This window comes from Saccopteryx leptura, chromosome 2, assembly GCF_036850995.1.
Source record: "Saccopteryx leptura isolate mSacLep1 chromosome 2, mSacLep1_pri_phased_curated, whole genome shotgun sequence".
NCBI classification, from domain to species: Eukaryota; Metazoa; Chordata; class Mammalia; order Chiroptera; family Emballonuridae; genus Saccopteryx; species Saccopteryx leptura.
Window position 1 is genome coordinate 274,926,595 of NC_089504.1, and position 25,870 is coordinate 274,952,464.

Consider the following 25,870-nt stretch of genomic DNA (forward strand, 5'->3'; position numbering starts at 1 on the left):
GCTGATGCACTTGAACCAATCAAGCTATGGCTGTAGGAGAGGAAGGAGAGGGGGAAAGGGAAGGGGAGGGGTGGAGAAGCAAATGGTCACTTCTGCTGTGTGTCCTAACAAGAAATCGAACCTGGGATTTCCACACACCCGCCAACGCTCTACTACTGAGCCAACTGGGCAGGGCCAACAAGCCCCTTGTAATAATGGCTTGGGCATCATGTTTAGGGTACCCTGAAGTAAGTTCTAGGTAACTCTTCCTACAGTGACAGCTAATGCCTTGGCCGCCCATCTTGATCAGCAATGCTTCTTGTACCTTGTTGTCATGCAGAGTTCAGTTTAGTGATAAAATAAGGATCTGATGAGAATTCCCTGGAGATCTTGGGTCTCTTCTAAGTAAAAGAAGGTGTGTACAGGTTCAAATTGGGGATCTTTGACTTCTGTAGGAGGCACTAGCATCCAGTTAAATTTCAGAATTTTTTTTTTGTATTTTTCCGAAGTTAGAATCAGGGAGGCAGTCAGACAGACTCCCACATGCACTCTACCAGGATCCACCTGGCATGACCACCAGGGGGCGATGCTCTTCCCTTATTGGGCATTGCTCAGTTGAGGTCGGAGCCATTCTAGAGTCTGAGGTGGAGGCCATGGAGCCATCCTCAGCACCCAGGACAACTTTGCTCCAAAGGAGCCTTGGCTGTGGGAGGGGAAGAGAGAGACAGAGAGAAAGGAAAGAGGGAAGGGTTGAGAAGCAGGTGGACACTTCTCCTGTGTGCCCTGGCTGGGAATAGAACCTGGGACATCCACACACCAGGCTGACACTCTACCTCTGAGCCAACCAGCCAGGACCAAATTTCAGAATTCTGAGGGCACCTCTCATACATTCTAGATTACAACTATGCTTCCAACAGCTGGCTTGAAATGTGTCTGGTGAGGGTTTGGACTTGCAGTAACTTTTAGAGCCCTAAATTCCCTTTTCTGAGTTGAAGTCCATGCCTATATCATTATCTATAAGGTGTTTTCTCAAGACAGTGAACTGAGATATGTGTGCATGTGTGTGTATTTATGCAAATGTGCCCAAATGCACACTTGTGTTTTGGTCTTTTTCAGAGTCTGCAGTCAACTTCACATCTACCTCTGGGATCACCCCAGTTCCTGGAACCATGAACTCTTCTATCCAAACACAGACCTCCTTAGCCACCATAGTGTCTTCCACCCTAACCAACTTTTCGACTTCAGAGATGACCTTGAAGCCCAGCATGTCACCTGGAAACATTTCAGAGCTCCCATACAATAGCACCAGTCTTGTGACATTTACCACTAAACCCTATACATCATTTTCTCTTATCCCAAGTACCAACAAGGTGTGTGAACTGGGCCAACAATGGCAGCTTCATATGCATACAAGCTCTCTGTTCCCCCTAACGTCTTTTCATTCCAACCAACGAGGTTTGGGTCATTAAAAATTAGCTCTGAAAATATGTAGCTTAAATATTGGTGAAAGGGGTAGAAAGAGGAAGTAAAGGGTGGAGTCGGGTGGCAAAGGTGATCTGTGCCATGGGAATTGCATTTCTAGGGAGTAGAGAGTAAAGGGACTTTTCTGAGATCCATCCAATCCTGGGTGGTTCTTCCTAGTACCTCTTGGTCTGGGCTTTGACCAGGGTACCATTCCTCTTTGGCCATATTTAAAAACCATCTTCCATTGACTGGGGCTGTTCTTCCCAAATGTTTAGGACAAATACCATTCCCTCTGTGTAAGAGGGTTTGGTAGTTATGCCAAGCATGGAGAGGCAGTGAGTGAGGAACTGAGTAGACCAGTGATGGTAAGCTCAACCTGTCCTTCTCAGCCTTGGGGCCAGTGGCTGTCAACAGCTTTCAACATGAAGGGTAGAAAATATGAGGACATGGAACCTTGGAGCAGGCATTTGGGGGCCTGCCTGGTTTCTGTTTTCATAGAAGCCAGGAAAGGAATCTGGGTGAGCGCCCAGGAAGAAAGTGAGCGCCACCAGGATCTACCCAGGCACCCCATTATCTGTTTGCCTATATGGTATGGCATTACTGTAAGTACATAATTCACTGGAGGAAAAACAGCCCAAATGGGATAAGAATGGTGCCCACTTTCATCTCTGCACCATCCAAGCCAGTGTTTACCAAGTTTGCAAATAGCTACTTGCTTGCAAGCCCAGGCTAGTAACAAAGGTTTTAATTATCTGTTGAGGATAGAGTAAGATGGAGGAAGAGTGTATGATTATTATAAAGCTCTTTTTGTCCTCTAACAAATTTAAAAAATTTTTTTCCTCTAAAATCTAAGAGAATACTTCACAGAAATCAAACTGGGAAAGAGGTGGAGAAGAAATGAGAGACAAGGATTCTGGCTTATTTACTTTGTTTTTGGTTTAATACAGGGAGAAATCAAATGTTCCACAGTCAGAGAAGTGAAATTGACCCAGGCTATCTGCCTGGAGCTAAATGAGACCTCCAGCTGTGTAAGTCAAACTCCCCTCTCAACCTAACCCCTTCTTTTCTCCCCCCTCCCTCCTCCCACAATCCTTTCTCCTTAAGCCATTTGGACTAGAAGGACTTGGTCCAATGGAGGGAGTTTAGCAAGCTCAGGCTATTTCCAATGTGGAGCTTTGTATTTAGGGAGTAAAAGGCCCCATCTGGTGGACAAAGGAGGCAAAGACAGTTTTATTTAAATTGAGTTGTTACTTTTTATCTCTTATAATACATTTATTATGTATAGTCAGATTTAAGTTTACTTTTATATTAAGAAGGTCCTTCATGAAATACAAAATAGTCACCTAAAATATTAGTCCTTTTCTTATATTTACAGTATTTATATATAACTTTATATACACAGCAATGCTGTATTTTCTATGTAGCCATTTTTCCTAATATTACTTCTTTCTTTGTTGATTGGAATGCTTCTTTTAGCTTATATTAAGTTTTTATATACCGTGGGCCATATTCTTGATAGATATATAAATACATATATTTTCTTTGTTCAGTTTGTTTGTTTTTTTCCCCGTTTTAAATTTTAAAAAATTATTATACCTTTACATTGCAGTACTTTTAGTATCTATCTTGGCAGGTCTTTACTCTTTACACTTTAAAAAATTAGAAGTACTAAAGGTACAAAACAAAATGAGATATAAAGACTTGATAAAAACACATGTGCTTATGACTCACCCTCTTCGTTATTAGCTGGCAGATAATAACTTAAGGTCAAATAAATATAAATATTCATTTAAAAATAAAAATAAATAAATAATAAAAAGTGTTTTTTTATCTATTCTTTTAGAAAAAATTTAGGAACACCTTGTGAAGATCCAAAAAAATTCAAAATTTTAATTGAAACTCTAAATTTCTTTATTTTTTTTTTAAGTTTATTGGCCTTCTCTTGTATCATTCAGCATCTGTTTTTTTTCTTTTTTTAGTTTAAATTTTTTATAGGTTACTTAAAGTTATTTATAATATAGACTTCTCATTATGTGTTCCAATTGATTATTGCTGGTGTATTAGAAAGTTAACTGAGTTTTGAATGTTTATCTTGAGTTTAGCCATATTGTTCAACTTGCTTATAAATTCCAGGAGCTTTTTCAATGGATTCATTTCTGTTTTTAAGATTAGTTATCATGTTACGTTCCACAATATATTGTTTTCTCCTCCTTTTTAGTAGTTATGCCTCATTTCAGTTTCATGTCTTATTGCATTGGTGAGATCATGCAGCATAGTATTAATTTTTAATGATGATAGCAGACCCCCTTGCTATGTTTTAGTAAATCCAGTTTCTGATAGTAACAAGGCTCTGGATAAAAAGATGGGATGACAGGAAGGGTGGTATTTACTTATAGGAGAAAAAAATTTCTTACAAGTTGAGAATTTATTTAAAAGAACCATATATGTGATGTGTGACATAGGACTGGAAAAGGGCTAGGAAAGGACTGAGGGCATCAAGTTACTTATTATGTCCATTCTGAGTATTGATATCTACCTGTGATTATCAGTTGGGTGGCTCTGACTCACAGATATTTTAAAATTATACCTAAGAGAATTATTTAACTTAGGACTTTTTAAAAGAAAAGAAATTGGCCCTGGCCAGTTGGCTTAGTGGTAGAGCATCAGCCTGGCATGTGGAAGTCCCAGGTTCGATTCCCAGCCAGGGCACACAGGAGAAGCACCCATCTGCTTCTCCACCCTCCCCCCTCTCCATTCTCTCTCTCTCTCTCTCTTCCCCTCCCGCAGCCAAGGCTCCACTGGAGCAAAGTTGGCCCGGGCGCTGAGGATGGCTTCATGGCTTCCACCTCAGGCACTAGAATGGCTCTGGTTGCAACAGAGCAACAGCCCCAGATGGGCAGAGCACCACCCCCTAGTGGGCTTGCAGGTGGATCCCGGTTGGGCACATGTGGGAGTCTGTCTCTCTGCCTCCCCACTTCTCACTTCAGAAAAATATAAAAATAAGAAGAAGAAGAAGAAGAAGAAGAAGAAGAAGAAGAAGAAGAAGAAAAGAAATTATGAAAACATAAGTTCCCACAATTGAATAATGAAGTGCAATTTGCAAAATAGTTAATTTAGACATGATTATAAAATGCACAAGTAACACCCTGTGTGTTTCTGATATTGACTTTCAACTCTATTCATTTTTTTTATGTGAAACCCTTTGCTAATTATAGCTAAGGAAAAGAACCATCTTCTCTCTTTTTTCCCTATTGTCTTGGTTGAGCACTTATTTTCCTGTGTATCACAAGGGTCTGTGCGAGACGCTCATTCTCTGTACCAACAATTTATATCTCATTTGCAAAGCCTCCTAGGTGTCTGTCCATTGCTCTTCAAAGTTCACGTTTAAGTAGGGTCATCATACAAGACAAGTGCCAGGAAATTACTGCTACTCCATAAATAACTCTTCTTCTGCTATGATGGCCTCTTTCACCCTGTGGTCTTTACTGTTTAATCTATTTTGCGGCACATCTGAGAAGACCTGCACTGTCCTGTGAGATCTGGGGAGGATCTGTGAGTATCAGTGTGGAAATAGAGCAGCTCCTTCAACATCCTAGAGAAGGCTTCGGCTCTGCCTGCAATGCATCAACTCCGGTAGCCTCTGTGTAGTGCTATTGTTTCCCTGGTCATTCCACTACTGTTGATCCCCTTTCCTTGCTGAGGTCCCTCTCCCAAGACCCCAAGCAGCAGTGCCTCCTATGATTCCCTAAGGTAATTTTTCCTCCACAGCCATCCTTTTTCCAGAGTTTTTAGCCATAGTTCCCGATTGTGTCCCAGATTCCTTTTCTTCAATCCTATGTGATTGCTCACATAGTCTGTTCCAAAGACTGAGTGGCACAGGTTAATTTTTTTTAGGTTACATTTGTACTGTTGGTGTCAGAAGGCCTTTAAGGGGCTGGTTCTAACCGTGGGAAACTTAGGCCCTACTTACAGCCTAATGAGAAGCATAAGTGTTTGGATTCCCCTAACATCACGCCCTTGAATACTTATGTTATGTTGATATGCGCTGGCATCTATATTACAGAAATACACAGGTATTGTTCTCAGATATCGAGACACTCATTCTGCACTGGTACACACTGAATGCCCAGCATGTTAGCTCCCTCTGTGTGGATTCCTTAGACTTGTCCTCTGTACATGCATTCTGTACACGTTTGTATCCCAACCACTCTTCTTTTGCTCCTCATCCTTCTTCTCATCGCCTGTATCATCACCTGTATCACCTAGGTAAAGAAAGGGCAATCTCCACAGTCTTCTCAGACACCGGGTACTGCATCTCAGAGTTTCAGAACCCTCATTAGCAGAACGTGTCACCCCAAATCTGACATTCATTTTCTCTGCTGAAACGTCAGGTTAATTAATTTTTTGTGGTTTCTCAACTGTTTTTTAAATGTGGGGTTACTTTATTCTTTTATGCCATACCCATTTGTCCAGGGGAATCCACCCCTTCAAAAAAGGCAGTAAAATACACATAACATAAAATGTACCATTTTAAAGTATACAGCTCAGCAGTGTTAAGTAGATTCACATCATTAGGAAGCCAATCTTCAGAACCTTTTTCATCTTCTAGAACTAAAACTATACACCCATTAAACAATTCCGCAACCACGCACCTTTCCTAGCCCCTGGTGACCACTATCTACTTTTTGTCATTATGAATTTGATTACTCTAGCTATGTCATATGAGTGGAATCATACACTATTTATCTTTTTATGACTGGCTTATATCATTTAGCATAGTGACCTCAAGTTTCATGCTGTTTTACGTTCTCATCAACAGTACAATTTCTCTCCATCTTTGCCAACACTTGTTATTTTCTGGGGTTTTTTTTTGTTGTTGTTGTTGTTTTTATTTTCTTTGACAGTAGCCATCCCAATGGGCATGAAGTGATATCTCATTGTGGTTTTGGTTAGCATTTCTTAATGATCAATGATGTTGAACATCTCTTCGTGTGTTTATTGGCTATTTGTATATCTTATTGGAGAAATCTCTATTTAGGTCCTTTAGTTACCAATTTGTTTTTTAGAAATACTTTTTTTTAGAGCCATGTCTGTTTCTCTGCCGAGGTTTTATTTATTCAGCTAGCTCACATCACCCTTATTCTGTCGCATGGACTTCACGTGAGGCAGACTCCCTCCAGCCTCCACATTGTATCCCTCAGCCCACGCCTTCCTTGCCCGGTGCCCGAACACCAGAGGTCAGTTTCCATGCAGAACAGTAACTCACAGATGGAGGACAATGTGCATCTTGGAAAGAACCTAAAATTTGGAGACAGTCTAACTTTTCACCCTTGATCAGCTACCCACTTGTGTGACTTGCAGCTGGTCCTTTAATTAGTCCAGAACCTCTTTGAACATAGAGGTTTTGCCTGAGTTGTCAAACTCACACCAGAGTAGATAAAATTATTTACAAAGAAAGAGAGATGGTGGAAGAGAAAGAGAGGTTGGATCAGCACTGGGAAATATCGGTGTTTTTCAACCACCAGTCCACAAACTGGTCCACCAGAAATTTTGTGCCAGTCTGCAAAAGAGTTAATCACCCTGATAGTATATAAAAATTATAGACCCAATTCACTTAGGCTCAGGATGATTTCTGCCTTAGAGATTTCCAATATAATTCTCCTCTTTCCCCAGTCCCCAAATGTAAAAAGGTTGAAAACCACTGTCTTAAAGGTCATTTAGAAAAATACCTGCCTTTCTTTCTTTCCCCACTTTAATGCTTAACATGCTTCTTTCACATCTTAAGAGTCTTTGCTTAAGATGTGAAAGAAAACTTGAGGGTGCTCCTCGAGTAAGGTGGGATGGCTTCATCATTGTGGTTATTATTTTTGTAAAGTAACGTATGCAAGCTGATGTAGTTAGGGGCTCGCAAATCTGATTCTTATGAGCAAAATGGTGAGGCTGTGGCTTCTTCCTGCCCACTCTCCCATGATGTCTGCCCACAGCCTCTCTTGGGGGAGGATGTTTATATTTCAAGCATCCGGAGAAGCATTGTGCTTTGTTCAGGATCCACCTGCTCCTCTCTAGTCCCAAACACAATTCACTGATGCTGTTGGATTCCAGAGTGGGAGGCTGGCCGCTGTTATACCCTTGAATTTAGTCCAAGAAACAAAGCAAGGGGCGGAGGGACTCAGTGTGAAGGCCAAACCAGTTGGGATGCTAGGATGAACAACAATTCACTGAGTTGTTTTGTTTATTTGATGCTATGCTTAGTTCAGTCTGAGTTCCAAATTATGTAATAGACACCTGCTCCCCACACTAAGGCGTCTTACAGTCTAGTCACAGAGAAATGACAATAACAGCAAGGCAGAATATGATGAAACATCAAAATGTGGGTTTTAGATGATATAGTGTATAAGGTATTGCTATTATTCATAGTAATAGTGATAGCTGCCGTTTTTTTCAGTGCCCATGGCATTTCAAACACCTTTTGGACACTCTTCCTACGATACGTCCTTACTCACCTCAACAGCTCAGTCTTCAGCGAAGGAACTTGACACTCAGACAAGCTGCATGACGTGCAAAGAATCTAGTAAATAGCAAAGCAAAGGTTGATGCCCATTCTGGTGAGGGTGGGACCAGCTTCATGGAGGAGGTGGGATTTGAGTGGAGTCCTGAAGGATGGAGAATCCACGGGAGACAGCAGTGCTCATTCGCCTGGAACTAGGGTTATGACAGTCGCCGGCTGTCACACCGCCGAGCTTCCTCATGGGGACGCCCCCAGTGAAAGGCCTTTTCCCGCCAGCTTGTCCTGGACACTTTCTACTCATTCTTTAATGCCTGTAATGAGATGGTTCTGAAAAGCCCAAACCAGGTGCGTCCTCATCCTCCTCTGAACAGCCATAGCATCTTAATTGTACCTTTCTTTGGTGAACTAGCTCTGTGACCTCTTGGTCTCTTTGTGCCTCAGTTTTCTTTCCCTATGAAATGGGGAGAATGATAATATCCATTTCATAGGGTTGTGCGAGACCTGAATGAATCAATATGTGTAAAACAGTGCCTGCAATATAGTAAACTTTGTTTATTTTCACCACCGTGCACACAAACCAATCACTTGGGCATGTAGAATTCATGCTGCTCTCCCCCCCCCCCCCCACACACACACCACATGACACACACAGAGGTTTTCACATAGTGTCTTATATTCAGGGCCAGATGAATGCCAGAGCAGTTGAACCGGCTTGAGATGCAGCTTCCCAGGACCCAGCAGGCTGAAAACGGGCTACCTCATTTGATTGTTTAGATTATGCAGGAGTCCTGTCCGTCTGCCCCTCTCAGGAAGGAGATGTGTTTCAGCCGGAGGTATATCAGGGGGCCGGTCATTCAGGCAGCACTCCCCTCCATGGCATTCAGAAGGCGTGGTGCTAGGAGGGTGTAGTGCCCAGGACAAGCCACGTGCGCTTCTCGGAAGAGGAATGGGCCCAAGAGAGGACGGAGACTGCTGGTTATAGCCAATGTGATGTCCATACTACCTCTGCAGCAAATGAGGTTTTAAAGAGCCAGGTTTTCCCAAAAGCAGAAGCACACAACCTCCATCCGAGGCCCTGAAGAATTAATGTTTTTCCTGGGGAGTAAAGCAGCAATGGCCTGAGAATTCATTTCTCTGAGGCCTTGGCTCTGGGAGGATCCAAGGCTACCACTGGACTCAGCTCTCTGTGACGCGGGGGTCAGCTAGCGCTGTTATCCTGCCTCATTCAAGCCCAATGCATTTCACTCAACGCCCAAAAACTTCAGCTGATGGAAGAAAGCTGGGGCCTGAGGCCAGTCTTGACCTTGCCTTGTGGAAGAGTGAAGGAGCCTGGGTTTTCCTGCGCTGGGCCAGAGCGTTTGGAAAATACCCAGGCTGCTTTCCAAGCTAGGAGGGCCCCTAGCCACAGAAGCAGTCCTGCCTACAAACAGGAAGCTCTCTCCTCCACGTAGGCTTGGTTCTGATGGCCCTCACATGCCCCAGCAGTGTTCACCAAACAGGAAAGTTGTTGGAGCTGTTCAGGCATTTCCTCCTCTGCCATCTGCCATCCGGACGGAGGAGAAGGTCTTGGTTTCTGTTCCTTTCCGTGCTGGGAGGCCCTTGTGGCGGGAGGCTGCTGGGAAACATCCTGGGAGGCTCGAGAACAGGGTGTTGGAAAGGCACAGCCCGGGCCCTTTCCTGGAACTCGGGGTTGAAGAATGATCAGAGTTCATCTGAGTCTGACTTCCTGAGTAGGACTCCGTTTCTGAGTATGGACCAGTCACTAAACTGGAGGAAGATCTATGAACCTCAAAAGCATGGACTCCACACTTTTCATGGGAAAGGGGGATGGACGACTAGACAGAAAGATCATCGGTTTGAGCCATGATCTTTGTGAGACCCTTGGAAGAGTAAGAGGGAAGGGCCTGAGGATCCCGCTGAGTCTATCTGTGGTCATAGATCTGGTCTCCACCTTCACCTCTCTTGGCTTTTCTTCCAACATTTGGGGTTTTTGTAACCTTGAAACAAAAGATTTTCTCCTCAGTATTGCACTATTAATATTTTTTTGTTATTGGCAATTTCTTTTGAATTTACCTTGAATAGTCTATGTGGACCTGAGCAATCCTTAAGCTAAGATGATACTTTGTACATTTTTTTTTCCCTCTGGCATCTAAACCCGAGACACTAATAGATAGGTGTTTAGGTGATGAGAAATCTTCGAGTGGTTTTTGTTACTGTGTTCTTGTACACATATAGTTCACGGTTGTTGTTGTTTTCAGTTGGAATTTTAGGGGGAAAAAATGATCCTTCTTGTGGAGGACTTAACCAGAATTATTGTCGAGGCTCTCGATGCAGTTGAGGGCATACTAGTATTTTCACTCTTGCTCGTCATTTTTCTCTGTCTTCCCAGGAGGACTTTAAGAAGGACAGTGGAGAGGAACTGATCCGAGTCCTGTGTGGTCAGGATCAGGCCCAGGTGTGCTCCCTGCTCCTCGCCCCATCTGAGCTGAATCCTCGCTGCTTGCTACTCTTGATCAACAAAACAGGTACGGAGCACATCTGTCTTGGGGGCTAGGGACGGAGTGGGGAGGAGGCTAGAGGATGCTGGCTGGCAGCCTTAGTGTAGAATGCAGGTGCTGGGGAGCACGGCTGGGCTGACTTTGACAGAGGAGCTCCTGACATGAGCCATCCTGGCCACCAGAGCATCTTCTAAAGCAGCTTAGCCGGATAGAACAGGATGAGCTGATCCAACAACCCTGTTTCTAATTCTAGATCTTTCCAGCGAGTTCACTTTTCTGCAAAGTCACCATTCTGACCTTGAGAAGGTAAGTTCTTTAAGATTATGGGTCAGGGGTGTTCACTGGAGTAGGGGAGAAAGCGATACTCTTCCCCAGACCTGCCCTCCCTTCTTCTCCATCCTTCTCTGACTGTCTTCACCTTTCTCTGCTCGAACCCAAAGTTTATAGTGCAGCTTAACTAAGAGATGCCAGTATCAAATCCTATATAGAAACCCCCTGAGATCAATGTATTGTATTTATTCACTGTTGGGTCACATACAGGTGTGTAGTGTGGGTTGGGCTCCTTTCTGGAATCCACATTCTACAAGTGACTAGGCTCTTTTCTGTGTCTTCTCTTCAAGCTGGGGATCCTGGGCTTAACTAAAGAAAACATTAAGGACCATCAGAACTATCCCCGCAAGACCCTGATTGCACTGGTCACCTCGGGGATCCTGCTGGCTGTCTTGGGTACCACTGGCTACTTCCTGATGAACCGCCGCAGTTGGAGCCCCACAGGAGAAAGGCTGGTTAGTTCTGGGGTCCAGGTCAAAGGAAATGAGAAAGACAGTAGTCTTCTGGAGATGGCCATGGCTGTCATGTGGGAGGAGAAATACCAGAAAAGGCACGTCTGTGCTCTTCCATAGGGACATGTGTGCCCACACATACCGTGTCCTCGGTTAAGTCAAAACAACATTGTATTGCGGATTGGGGAGGGACACTCGCTGGGACCAGCCACCTCACTGTGGTAATATATGGTTCACATCATTGATTGATTATTTTGCTGGGATAGTTCACCTGGGTACAACCAGAACAGGCTACTACATCATCCACTTCTTTGCAAACATATTAAAAGGCCACAGACACCACTTGGCTTGCAAGGGGTCATGGGGAGGGAAAACCCATTTTTGAAGTGTCTGGATGAGGAAGGACAAGACTGGGGTTTGCCTCTCGGCCTCCGGCCTGGGAACGCCCCCAGCCTGGGGACTGCCTGGTTCGGCGGGAGCTGGCCGCTGAGCTGCGGCGGCATGGTGTGGTGCCTCTCCTGTCCTTTCTCCTCTAGGAGCTGGAACCCTGACCGCTCTTCAGGAAGAAAGGAGCCTGCACATGCAGCTGCAACCACCCCCTTTCTTCCCCCGCCAGTGTCTCACTCCCCTGCTTACCCGATAATGCTCCTTTATTTATACACCGTCTAGGGCGAAGACCCTTATTACACGGAGAACGGTGGAGGCCAGGGCTATAGCTCAGGCCCTGGGGCCTCCCCTGAGGCCCAGGGCAAGGCCAGTGTGAACCGAGGGGCTCAGGAGAACGGGACCGGCCAGGCCGCATCCAGAAACGGCCATTCAGCGAGACAACACGTGGTGGCTGATACCGAATTGTGACTCGGCTGGGTGGGGCAAGGCCAGGCATTGTATGAAGTAGGGGGTCCTCCCTGCATCTGGCCACCTGCTGCCTCCACGCTGGAGATGCCACCCTTACCTCCCTCCTTTTGCCACTGCACACACCCTCCAGTGCCATTCCGGGGCCCTGCTCTGCACCATAGAAGGGTTCTCTCCACCTTGGGGAGAGGCAGGTAACCCTGCCCGTTACACATCAGCTCCCTGAACAGACTCTGTCTCCTCTGAGTAGGGGTGTGAGGGCAGCTCAGAGAGGCTCCCGTCAGGCTGATGGTTTTGCAGCATTCACACGTGGCCCTTCCCTCTCCCTCCTCTCTGCCTCGTTACGGGCACTGCCGGGAGAAAGCGCGGGCTTTTCTGGGCTACAATTTCCTTCCAGGAGTCTTTGCCTTTTAACTGTTTCTTCCTTTATTTTCTTTCTTTACTTTAGAGAAACCAAAGCAACCCACTACACCGGCTCCTTTTTAGTGGCATAGGCAGAACACCTTGTTGTCTTACACCATGTACCTTACGCCCCCTGCAAGTCACTGTGGATTCAGTCACCAGCTTCCCTCTTGCTAAGTTTCCCCCGAGCCCCATGGTTCCTCCCACACACGAGTGCCGAGGCCTACACAGCTTTCTGGCGGAGCCCGGATTGGGCTCCAAGTGTTGGAACGATGTCTGTGTTTGGGAGATAGGGTGGAGCTGCATGGACACATGTGTCCCCCTCCCCCCCGTGGGGGCAAACGGAGGAGAGCAGACAGCTCCGTTCTGGTCTTCCGGGAACCTCGCACAGCCTCTGCTTGGGCTCCCCTCTCCCTGTGGTCAGAGTGGACAGGAACGCGGGACCACATCTTTGAGCCAAACCTCTTGACCTGTGTGCATCTCAGGAAGCCTCTTGTCTTGGGCTAGGTCCTGGCCTTATCCTCTGATCTCGATGGCTTCCTCCTTCCTCCTCGATTCCTGGGCTGAGCTGTGTCTTCAGTCCCCCAGCAAACTCCCTTCTGTCCCTGCCTCCCCCATCCTGATTCCCTTCACTGTAACCCCTGTGGTCAGGGCCCCATGACATCTCCAAAGGACCCTCACCACCTCCTCTCTGGGTGACCCAGGGCCTCTTTTTTTTTTTCCTTTTTTCCAGAGGGGTGAGCAGGGGTCCTGATTTCAATGACGGTTGGAAATAGAAGTTTCCAGAGATAGGAAGATTGAGTGGGGGTTTTTTTTTCCTGAATAAAAAGTGGTGTGTGAATACTGTAATTAAAGTGATAGTGAAATCCATTTCTCTGTGGCTCTGACCCAGCTGGGTGTGTCTGAGTGCCAGGGCGGTCTCTCTCCATCAGATCTGGCCGGACTGTGCAGTGATGTCGCGGGGAGGGCCCTGCCAGGGAAGAGAGGGGCCATCTCAGGGACGCAGGTTCCCACCAGGATGCTGCCTCTTGGGATGCCTACTAACTTCTCTCCTGTCTGGGGTGGGGGGGGGCAGGAGAGGCTCACAGGGAAGCTGGACACCTCTCGTCATAGAAAGAAAGGCAAACCGAATGCAGCGGGGGACTTAGAAGCCAGATCTTTGATGAATACCTTTCTGAGAAGAGGTGCATTATGGTAACTGTATGCAAAATATGCAAAACCAAGGGAGAGAGCCAGGCCTCATGCACCTTTTATTGTATCTTCCCTGCCCCTGGCTGAGAGCAGAACAGTGGGGAGCTTCTGCTTTAAAGATCTGGCTGGGGAGTCCAGGAGCAGGGGGTGGGGGGGTTGGTTTCCACCCTCGGCATGAAGACATCAGTCTAACTGCAAAACTTAAGCATCCCCACCTCCGTGCCCAGACACCCCCACCCTCACCGCAGCCATAGGAAGTGGGGGAGGGCGGGCTGCGGACACAACTGAGCAGCTTCAGGAAACGCTCCCAAGTGTGTCAACAGCAGCAGAGGTAGCTGGGGCCAAACAAAGGATCTTTCCATTCTTATCTGACCGAAGCCAGACCTTTCCCTTCAGCACCGCCCTATGCCCACTTCCCCCTTGCTTTCTCCAACCGCTCTAGCCAGGGGTTCCTCCCCCTTAAGACAAGGGGGGAGATCTAGAGCCTTCCCCAGAAGGTGATGGCTGATGGTGGGGAGCTGGAGAAAGAAAAGATGGTAATCTGAAAGGAGGAATCAGGTTGGCTTTCATCTGTCTAGTCACACATCTGGCCGTGAGAATGACCAGATGAGGGTCTGGCCAAGTGGGGGTGGCAGGGAGAAGGGGTGGTACCAGGTACAGACTCCCAGGAGACGTGGGAGGAGGAGAAAAGGCAACTGAGCTTTTAAAGGCCTCCAGCCTCAGGTCCAGCAACCTAAATAGTATTTTACCCTGAATCTGTCAGAGTGTACAAGCTTTGGGAGGAAGGGGTGCATGTGTGTGTACTTGAGGGATGGTGTGGGTTGGTGAGTAAGTACTCTGATGGCTAGACTGCTTAAGCTGAAGGGTCTCCTAGCGTTCCAGACACTTTCCCCTTTGGCCTAAGCATCCTGGTGCAGCAATGGCTCCCCCTGCTGGCCTTGCTGGGCTCCTACCACTCAGTTTCAGTTCAGTTGCCTCCATGTTGGGTTTTCTCTGCTGCTGCTTCACCCTTGAACAGCTCTAGTGCAATTGGTCTCATAGGTGAAGCTCATATACCTGCAGAAGACATTCAAATTCAACTCAACTTTCTTGTGGTACTGGTAAAGACAAAGTAAGGTCCAGGGAGTGCATATGGCTTCCCCAGATCACCTGGAATTCAGGTGTCTTGAATTCAAAGCTTGCCTCTCCACCATCTCACCTCACTCTTCTGCTGGGGCCTCAGGGCTCCTCCGGTCGGATGTCACAGAGCTGCTGAGGGCGGTGTCAAGACACTTTTAGGGCTTCACCTATGGAGCATCTCGCCAGCATTGTTCTTCCAGGCCGTCTGGCCTTGCAGGACTCAAGGCCTTGGGACAAAGTGGAAGCTGAAGACCGTGGGAGGCTGGGAGGCCCAGCTACCTCTGCGGTGCCTGTAGCCCGCCCCAGAGGATGACCTCTGAGAAACAACACAGTTCGTTATGGAACGCATACCTGGAAGTGTCTTCTGCCAGACTTGCATGTAAGTGGATAAATACGAATGTCCTCTAAACCTGGATAAATGGGTCTTCCCTGTCCTGTGTCCTCCTTAGGTAGAACAGCCCGCTATTCCTCTTCACAGAGACCCAGAGCAGGTAAGCAATTGTGTGCGACGAGATGTTGCTTCTGTCCCTATAGTCTCCATCTGAGGAACTCACAGCCAGCAGCTTGTCATTCGGCAGGTCTTAGGGAACACCCACTATGTGTCGGATACTGTTCTAGAGGCTGGGGACAGAGCAGTGAACAAATCCTTACGGAGCTTGCAATTCTAGTGGAAGAGAAGACAACAAGCCAACACGGTTTTCTAAGTAAATCCACGTGTTTTCAGGTGGTATTAAGAGGTATGAAAAATATAAAATAGATGGAGAGTAACGTTTACACATATTGGTAACTCTCAAGGAGGTAAAAGTGGAGAGCATTGCCTACTTGAATGAAGTAAGGAAGAGATTATGCTACACAGAGGAAACAGCAAGTTCAGAGCCCTGTGGTGCAAAGCCTGGCAAGTGCGAGAAGTATAAAGGGAGTGAGGGCGAGAATGACACGGCCAGACATGTTAGGCCTTTCAGGCCTCAGCAAGGAGTTTGGCTTTTATTAGTAGATCGGGAAACCATTAGAGGATTTTGAGCAGGGAAGTAATATGATCTTCTTTGTTGTGAAAGATCACGCTGAGTGGAGAACAGAGGCTGAGAGGCAAGAGAGGGAAAGGAAGGTAAGCAGGTAGACCACAGTGATAATGGCAAGAGCACTGTTCCTGCTGGGGGCAGAGCGGTAAGAATGGGAGTGGTGAGATGAAGCAGAATTTCAGTGACGTTCCAAGGTAGAGCTTAGAGGGGTTTGCTCTGTCCATTTATTTCTTCAGATACTCATCATGCTAACAACAATAATAGCTAACATTGAGTACTTATTGTAGCAAAATTGAGACGCTACCAAAATTTAAATAGTGTATTTTATTTAATATTCACAGAAGCCTGATGAAGTAGGTAGGTACAATTATCTCGGAATAAGAAACTGAAACTCAGAGAGTAGCAGGGAGCTGTGCTAGGAGGGTCCATGGCACAGACAAAGAGGAGGAAGCTGTGGGTTTAATTCAATGGTTCTCAAAGTGTGCACCAGGGCGCACTGGTGCGCCCTAGAAGATTTCCAGGTGCGCCCTGTGGTATTCCAGAGAAATATGTGCCTGTTGGGAACCAAAAAGCCAACAGGGTTTTTGGAGTTTAGATTTTGGGGGGACAGAGGTGTGGGGAATTGGCTGTAAGCTGACAGTCTGCCCAACCCCCCACCTCACTTGCCTGATTAGGTTGCAAAAGGCTATTAAGCTGTGGTGCTGGATTGTTTATACTACCCTCCATGGTCCCCAGAAAGACTGGAGGCAAGTTTCTTCTATCCTTTGTTTGGTGTAAAGTTAAGATGATATGTATGGTGGGGGTTTTCTGCACTTAACACAATTAAGAGTAAAAAGAGAGGAAATCTTTAATGTATTGATAAGGAAATGAGAGTTTGCCTTTCAAATATATGCCCAAACATTGAAGAAATCGCTAGGACACATCAGGCTCATGTTTCTCATAAACACAGAATGAAAAACTTAACACATTCGTGCTGGGACCTGCTGAATTTACTAAATCTTACTAAGAATGTATCTATATATATAAAAAGATAACTTTTTTGTCTTTTTTAAAAATTTTTAACCCCTCTTTTTTACAAATTCTGAAAAGCATAACTCAAAAAATGTAACATAAAAATGTTTTTAATGTCTGAATAAATTTAATTTTGTAGTATTTATTTCACTTAATTACCATAAAAGCATGCTTGGACTTTATATTTTTTCTTTAATATTTGACTTAATTATTATAACATATGTCTCAGAAATTTGTATATATAGTGTGCCTACAATTATTTGTAGGATTTTAAATGCACCCCGACTTCAAAAAGTTTGAGAACCACTAGTTTAATTGAATACAGAATACTACAAGTGCATTAATACAAACAGACAGAACCAACAACAAAAACAAATGCGAGGCAGAAAGTGAGAAATAACATGAGAAAAGACTAAACATGCTGTGTATCCAGAGGTGGGCGGAACTCCTAGTGGCGGGCAAGGTCTGGGGCTGGGTGATGGAGAAGTATCTGAGTGGGGCTGTAAAAGTGGCTACGACTTGGATGATAAAAATGTGTGAGGACATTTGAGGCTGATAGAAAGAGCAGGTGTGATGTGTTGTGAGATAGGGACTATAAAGAACCTGAGGAAAACAATGTGTTTCCAGTGTGGCAGAGAAGAAGGATGTGTGAGAGGAAGCTGAGAATCAAGAAGATGTGCGTTGGTTTGTGTAAGGCATTGAATGGCAGGCCACAGAGTTCAATTTTATTCAATGGGAAAGGGGAGAGCCACTGAAGAGTTTCCAGTGATCCATTGATTTATTCATTTATTCAACAAATAATTTTTGAGTGCTTATTTTAAGCCAGACACCTGGGATATGACACAGTCTCTTCTGTCAAGTCTTTTGTTGTTGTTAAATCTTTAATACTGTGGTGGGAGGGACAGCTGACAGAACAATTAGCACTGAGTGTAAGTACTATGGTTTAGGGAGCTTTACATGGGAGGGGAAGCCATGGAAGGCTTCCCATCTCAGCTGCCCCTGGGGAACAAGTAGGATTTAAAAGGAAGAAAAGGGTAGGGATGGGTGTCTCAGAGAAAGAGGAGAACCTTGGCCCACATGCAAAGTAACAGTGGTCATTCCAGAAATGCAAGTGGTTCTGTTTAAGGTCCATCCAAAGAATATGGTACTTCTTTCTGTCTCCTACTTGTGTCTGAGAGTTTCTCTTTGAACTTTTATATCAAGCATGTTATAATTGCTCATTGAAGCTTTTTTATGATAGCTGTTGTAAAATCCTTGTCAGTTCATTCAACCATCTCTGTCATCTCAGTGTTGGTATCTGTTAATTATCTTTTCTCATTCGAGTTGAGATTTTCCTGGTTCTTGGTATCATGCGAGTGATTTTAAATCGTATCCTGGACACTTGGGGTGTTATATTCAGTCCTCTGTTTGAGCAGTCCATCTTTGATACGGCATTGTTGGGATGCCTCCTACTTACCACCAGGTTGGGGTAGAAGTCCGAACTCCCCATTCAGCCATTGACAATGGTATCAGGGTGAGTGCCTCATAGTTTCTGGGGCAGAGTGGAAGTTGAGGATCTCCACTACTTCTCTGCTGATGCCCATCCTGGTGACATGTCATTCCTTGAGTCCTGAGGTCCCTAACTGCCTTCTCTTACCTTTCAGTGTCTTCGTATATTTGTTTTCTATATAATGTCCTGGGTTTTTAGAAGCACTTAGCCAGAGAAATAGGGAGAAATGTGTCTGTTTCATCTTGTCTGAAACAAACTGGAAATTCATGCAAAAAATATGAGGGGGCAGGGTAGAATTACTAGTCATGAGGCTGCAGGGTTAGGTAGGCTCTATCTAGCCCAGCTGTTCTTAAAGCCCTCTTACACCATTACAAATTATTGAAGACTTCGGAGGGCTTTTACTTTTGAGAGTTATATCTGTTAATAATTACTGTCTCAGAAATTAAAACTAAGAAAAATTTAAATGATTCATTAAAGCTAATATTCATTAAAAATAATATCTCATTTTGTGAGTATATCAATAACACATTTCAATTTTTTTTAACTGGGATTTTCCAGAGCAGACTCAGTCGGCGAGAAGAGTGGGATTGTTCTACATTTCAGCACATCTCTTCACCATCTGGCTTCGTAGAAGACGCTGATGCTCTTGTGTGTTTCTGTGTTCAATCTGTTGTCACATGGCATGTCACGTGAGAGAAGGACAGCGAAAAAAGCAAATACCACTTTAGTAGTATGATGAAGATAGTTTTGACTTTACAGACCCTTGGAAGTATTTTGAAGACCCACAGAGAGGCCCTGGATGCTTTGCTGAGACGTGCTGCCCCGGAATTGTACTCTTTCAGTCCCCACAAGTCCTCTGTGACTACCAAGCACCTGAAATGTGGCTAGCGTGAGAAACAAAACTTTTCATTTCATTTTAATTAATTGAAAATTTATAAGTGGAACAGTATAAAAAATTTTTTGTTGTTAACTACAACCTTGATGTTTTGGTAAAAATACATTTCACTTAAGCCCTTGAAAATATAGCATCTGAATTAAAGTTAACATGATATACAAGTTAACTATATATATATGCATTATAGTTAACATGATATACATGTTAACTATGGATCAGATTTTGAGGACTTAGAAAAGAAACTGCAATAATGATTTTTTCACATTTGGTTTATGTTGCTACAATAGTATTAGGTTCAATAAAGTTTATTTTTAAAAGTAATATCACCTGTATTTTTTTTTTACTTTAAAAAATGTGGCTACTAAAATTTTCAGCTACATATATAGCTCATTTTATATTTCTACTGGGCAGTGCTCTTCCAGATGCATCTGGATGAGGAAAGCTTTGTAGACCACGTGAAGTATGTTCTTCATTTTGAAGGTAATCAATGGTAATGTGGGGCCATTGAGAAGTCTGAAGTAGGGAAGTGACATAGTCAGATATGCATTTTAGAAAGTTCTCTTTAGCAGAAGTGTGGCGCAGGGGTTGAAGGAGTGGCCCGTTAGAAGGTGACTGCACTATGGAAGAAAAGGGAAACTTGTGGCCTGAAGAAAAGGCAGCTACACTGGAGACACAGTGGGCAGATGTAATCAACTGGCTCCGGTTTGGGGTTATAATAATGGCATTGTGGTTGTAGAGGAGATGTCCTTATTCTTAGCAGATGCATGCAGAAATATTCAGGGGTGAAGTGTCACAACTTCCATAAATCCCTTTTAAATACAGCATATTCACATAGAGACTTTATATACACACACTGTACATCTGAGGAAATGAGAGTGAAAAGGCAATAGCATCTCAGTACTATTATGAAAGATACTTGTAGGTGGAGAGAGGAGGAGGGGAGAGAGAGCAAATGTGCCACAGAAGAACCAGCAACCGTGAATCTAGATGAAGTAAGCTAGTCAAGAGGGCAGCATTTTACCCTTCTTTTAACCTTTCTGTAGGTTTGAAATTTTTCAAAAGAAAAAGATGGGGGAAATAATGAAAAAAACAAAGAAACTGAACGCACTGATTGGATGTGAAAGAAAGAAGAAGGACAGCGAAGAACGATCTTCGGGTCTCTTGTTTGACAACAGAGCGGACAGTGTTGTTGCTGTGGGATAGAAACACAGGAGGAGAAACAGGACGGGAGGCTGATGAGTCAGTATGGAAGATGTGGGCCATGAGGTGCCTCTGGGATACAATAGGCAGTGCGCCAGCTGGAGTTCCAAAAGGGAACTGTGCTTGACTTGCAGACTGGGTGTCTTTAGAATCTAGTAAAAGTAACGGAAGGTATTGAGTGCACTGTGGTATCAAGGGTGTATGTAGAAAATGAGAGGAGAGGAGGTATGAGGATGCAGCCCTGGGGAACACTGACTTTTAAGAGTCAGCCCAGAAGGATGACTTGGTAGATAGCCTCCAGGATGGCCCCCCGTATGGCCCCTTCTATTCACACCCCTGTGTAATCCCGTCCCACAGTGCACCAGCATTGGTCTGTGTGACAAGGACATAAGTGGTACTGTGTCACTCTGAGATTAGGTTATAAAAGACACTGTGGCTTTCATCATGGCCACATACACTCATTTTTCTTGGATCACTCACTTTAGGGGAAGCCATCTGTCATGTTCTGAGCAGCTCTGTAGAGAGGTCCAGGTGGTTAAAACCTGAAACCTTCTGCCAAAAGCCGTGCGAGGGAGCTGGGAAGAGCTTGGACGGAGACCTTCATGAACGAATGGACGAATAGGACAGCAATCTCCTGAGAGATTCAGAGCAGAACAGCCCAGCTAAAATGCTCCACCCGGCTAATCTGCTCCAGAATACCTGAGTTTAAGAAACTATGTAAAATAATCAATACTGTTTCAAACTGTTAAATTTGGGGGCAATTTGTTATACAGCATCAGATAACTAATAAAGATGCCTCAGTGTAGACTTAGCCTGGTGGTCAAGGAGATAGGAAGCCAGAGGAGAGAACATGGTGTGGAGGAAAGCCTGGTTTACAGCGTGAAATGCTACCCAGCAGTAGAGGAAAGGTATTTTCAAAAGAGGGGTGGTTGGTAACCTTGAAAGTGGTGAAAGTGGTCAGTGGCATGTCAGAGGGCTGAAACCAGATTATAGTAGGCTAAAGAATAAGTAATAATAAAAGCTATAAATTTCCCATCACCACACTCATCTGGGAGGAAAACATCATGTGATAAGCGTCATAACCCCCATTTTAGAAATGAGAAAAAGTCACACTGCTACTTTGTGATAAAATCTGCCCCCCTCCATTTTGGTAGCCTCACCATTTCCAGTGAGGCCTTTTATAATTTTGGTACTTCAGCTGGCTTCCCAGCTGGGATGGATGTGCCTTCATCTGGCTCTGCCGTACTCACCCCTCCTGCTTTAGATTCTGGGTGGAAAACTGACACAGTGAGTGAAGAGCCGTTTTCATTCGTTCCTCAGCTATTTCTCAAGCTCTTTTTAGGCAGAGCCTCAGCTACCAGGCGAGCCTTCTTCATTAACATGGATGGGCTATGTTTTACGAGTGAAGTCAGCATTCTGTAAGCAAAAGAAATCCACCCTTGTCTTTCTAGAGAGGGGACCCCTACCCAAGGTTGACTAGAGCAAGCAAAAATCAGCAACTGCAGCAGCATCGAAGGAGGCAATCAGACAGAGTCATCACACTCAGTGGAGATGCATAGCAACAACTCGTCTTGGGTCTCATACATGAAGCTAGATACATGGCTATTTCTAGCTCTAACTCTGTTTTCATGCCTTTGGCCTTCAGTCAATCCGTTCACCTCCCTCTGACCCACACCGCCTCCCCCACAGACAGATTTCCTGAGGATGGTGTTCTCTGGGAGTGGAACCTACCTCACAGCTGCTTGAGCTGCATTAAGTGACCACATGGTGTCGTGGTCAGTCTCTGGTTTTGGAATCAGGACGGTATTGAGAATCCAGCTCTGATACGACCTATATGACTCTGAGTGAGTTATTTTTTTAAAAAACCTTTTTCAATTTTAGTCTCCTCATCTGGAAAAAAAAATAAGGATAATAATATCTACTTCATAGCATTACCATAAGTATAAGGAGGAAGAAAAAAAATTGTGTAAAAATATGACTGCCACATTCCCTCATTCCGGGATGGGACAGGACTCATCTCAGAGGTGCTTGGCTCCTTTGTGGAGGAAAACACTTCGGGAAACTTTGGTGGCTAAGAAAGCAGCCATGTACCCACATGCTCGCCTATCTCCTCAGCTCCTTCTCTGACCCCCGACTGAAAAGAGCTCAGAGTGGAGATGTTTGTCCCAAAGAGCTAAATTTATCTGTGTTATAAAGTAATAACAACCTGATGTGTTCAGATTGAGGTGGGGCACAGTAGAGAGAGAGAGAGGAGAAGAATGCTGGGAGGGAAAATGGCCGCAGGAAGGGCTCTGAGCGGCAGACAGCCAGGAGCGCCAGCACCAGGGTGAAAGGGGGGTAGGGGTTTACTTGTGATTTCCAGCTTTCCCTTGCTCTAAGTCAGCGGTTCTCAACCTGTGGGTCACGACCTCGGCGAGGGTCGCGACCCACAGGTTGAGAACCGCTGCTCTAAGTGGTGCTATAACTATCCTTTATTGCCTCAGACCTTTGGCTAAAATCTTCCACTCAAAATGACCCTATGTTCTAGGGGCTTTAGGGATAGAAGGGAGGACAAGAGGGAGGGGGCTCAGCTTGCTATGAGTGAGAATGAGGGATGGAAGGATGGTATTGTCGGGAGGCAGGTGAAAGAGCTGGAATTTGGCCAGAACAGAAATTCATAAGGGAACGTGATCATGAAAATGTCAGCCCATCCCCCAAGAGTCCTTGGAAATCTTGGGGAAAGACAGACATCCCTCAAAATTTGATGTGGGGACTGAGGCTATTTAAGGAAAACATGATCCAAAAAGCTGGTAAAAAATCAGGCTATATAGGGATTAAATGAAATAATAAAGCAATTAGTTCACAGCCTAGCCCAGGATAAGCGTTCAACTAAAGGCAGCTTCTTATGATTTAGAGAGCAATTTCCTCTTTTCTTCACCTATTTGAACTTCAAGGGCTCACAATCTACTTGCACATTATGACATAGTCATTCATTTACTCTACTAACATTTATCAAGTTCCTTCTATGCATTAGGTAAGTTAAATAATTTCAGACAGTAGTGATTATCATAGCTAACATTATAGAAGATTGAGTTGTTCCTGCGTACGTGCTAGGCATTGTGGTAAGTGCTTTAGCTGGCTTGTTTCATTTAATACTAGGGAGGAACAATTATATTCCCACATTCCCAATGAGAAAACCAAGGCACAGTGAAGTTAGTTGCTCAGATCACATAGCTGGCCAGTGGGACAGTCAAGGTTTGAACCCAGGTAGTCAATTTCAGTGCATGCTTTTAAGCTTCATACCAGGCTGTGTTTGAATGTAACTGACACACGTGTGAGTTATGGCATACCAAGAGAGAAGAATCAAGAAGGGAGAGGCAGGAGGAGGTAAGCCAATACGATGGGTAGGATTTTCTTTCTTTCTTTTTTCCAATATGTATTCCCTTTCTATTCCCTTTCTATTGAGCTTTCAAGTTTGGGGGGCACCAGAGTCCCAACATGTATTTGTGCAGAGCTGCTTGTCGGCTGGTTTGGGTTCTCCCATTATGCCTGGGCTGACCATTAGCAAGGGGAAGGGGAAGAGGGAGGAGAGGAAAACTCCCATTGAACCAACCAATCAATAATTAGAAGCTGACTATTGTGCCATAATGCGGCACAACAGCAATAAAGAAATCGATCACTTGGGGGGTGGGGTGGGGAATGACTTTCCTATAATCAGCTATTAAAGGCTTGTACCACTAATTAGTCTATTAATTAGAACTGTTCTCATCTTTCCACATGTTATCAGGCTGCCAAGGCAGAGAAAATTCAGCCCCCAGGGCAGAAGATAAGAGAAATAAGAAGTAGCAGATTCAAACAGCTGGGCATGTGTGTGTTTTAAAAGCACAGCTCTTAGTGCCTGGGGCAAATCCACCTGCTAGTAGGAAAGGAACAGTTATCAAAAACCAAAGGGTTGTTGTCTTTGTTGAGCAGAAAAAGGGGAAAAAATGATTTAATCTTTAAAGAGAAAAACCACCATAACCACACACAGGGGATCTGTGAAGGGCAGTTCCACTGGGTGTTCCCTGGGGCACTGGACACAGTGAGAAACAAACACGCTTTGTGCAAAGGCAGCGATACTGGAAGACCCAGGAGCGCGGGCACTCTACTTCCTGATGCCTAAGAGCGTGCATTTTAGGGAACTAACACATACTGAGTTCCTACTATGTGCCAGGCCCCACCTTTATTCTTTATATGGCTAACATCTTTTTTGATGATTTCACCAACATTCTTAGAGTGCCCTAGAGCTATTTCTGGGAGACCCCCAAAAGGAGCCTCGTATGAGCCCTCACCGCTGGGGTCAGCAAAAGATGTGGCTGCTCTGCTCTAGTCCACCTTCTTGGCTCTCAGGGGCCCAAGTCTGTTGTCCACCGGGAGCTTGGAAAAATTCTCATCACTGGGGCTGAACATGTCATAGAAACTCAAAGGGTCCAGAAACACACAAGTCATTATGGAAGAGTTCAAATAGGCTCTGAGCCCCACTGTTCTTCGTATCCCTGAGAGGAGAATGGTGGGGAGGGGCGTGGTGGGAAGAGTGTGCCCTTCGTAGTCCTTCCCTTTCTTTTCCAGCCCCCCAGCTCCTCTCCATCCATCCCAGAGCACCAAACGAACATTCCCATGCACCTGAATGAAAACTAGCAGACACAAGGTGGGGTGTTGGAGGCAGTGTCCCCACTCATGATGGCCCATCAACCACGGTTAGGTTATCTTGTTTAATCCTCACCACAGCCGTGTGAGATGAGGGATTATCAATCCCACTTTGCAGAACGGCGGCTCACAGGGGTTAAGTCATTTGGCCAGGCTTCCACAGGCAGTGACAAAGCACTTAACAAGAGCTCAGGAAATATCTGCTGACAGACAGCATTGGAAATAGGGAGGCCATAGAAGGTCTCCAGCTCTTGGGAACCTCAGAACCCACAAAGGTTCAACTATGTGGTGAAAGGGGGCTGTCAAACAAGGCAATCCTCCTGGGTGGGAGAAGGGGCAGAGATGGGGAGGGTAGGGTCAGCCACAAGGTCAATTGCTCCTGACCCCACTCCTTTCTGCCCTGATACCTGTTGTTATATACTTTGTTTTATATTAACAACTCATCACCCCCCAGCAAAAAAACAAAACAAAAAAAACCCTTCAGAAATGGTAAGCACTGACATTTGCGAGCTACATGATCCACAGGATGTCCACATGCATGTGTCCCAACATTACTTCCTACTTTGGGGATAAAGGGAGGGGCAATGGTGATGCGTGGAGAGAGTGGGGCTTGGGACATAGTGACAAGCCTTTGTTCCCTGGCAACTAACTAGGTGACCCTATGCAAATTGCTTTACATTGTCTACCTTCAGTTTCCTCATATGCAAAATAGGAAATGACAGTGGCCTGCCTCAAAATGTTATTGTGAGGATCAAGTAAAGTAATACAATACTGCTATTATATAGGTAATATATTA

General features: G+C 45.0%; 1 protein-coding gene across 2 annotated transcripts in view; it reads left to right on the forward strand.

Moving 5' to 3' along the window:
• Positions 1 to 19,498, forward strand: part of CD34 (CD34 molecule) — a 29,850-nt gene extending 10,352 nt beyond the window's left edge. The window contains exons 3-9 of one of the 2 annotated variants that reach the window (XM_066361838.1): positions 1,096 to 1,349; positions 2,391 to 2,471; positions 10,341 to 10,476; positions 10,703 to 10,755; positions 11,070 to 11,234; positions 11,901 to 15,174; positions 18,873 to 19,498. In XM_066361838.1, coding sequence (XP_066217935.1) covers positions 1,096 to 1,349; positions 2,391 to 2,471; positions 10,341 to 10,476; positions 10,703 to 10,755; positions 11,070 to 11,234; positions 11,901 to 12,086 — 875 coding nt within the window. In that variant the 3' untranslated portion in view covers positions 12,087 to 15,174; positions 18,873 to 19,498. Of the gene's footprint in view, positions 1 to 1,095; positions 1,350 to 2,390; positions 2,472 to 10,340; positions 10,477 to 10,702; positions 10,756 to 11,069; positions 11,235 to 11,767; positions 15,175 to 18,872 lie in introns of those variants that run through there. The other variant, XM_066361839.1, reaches the window with a different exon arrangement.
• The last annotated feature ends 6,372 nt before the right edge of the window (positions 19,499 to 25,870 follow it).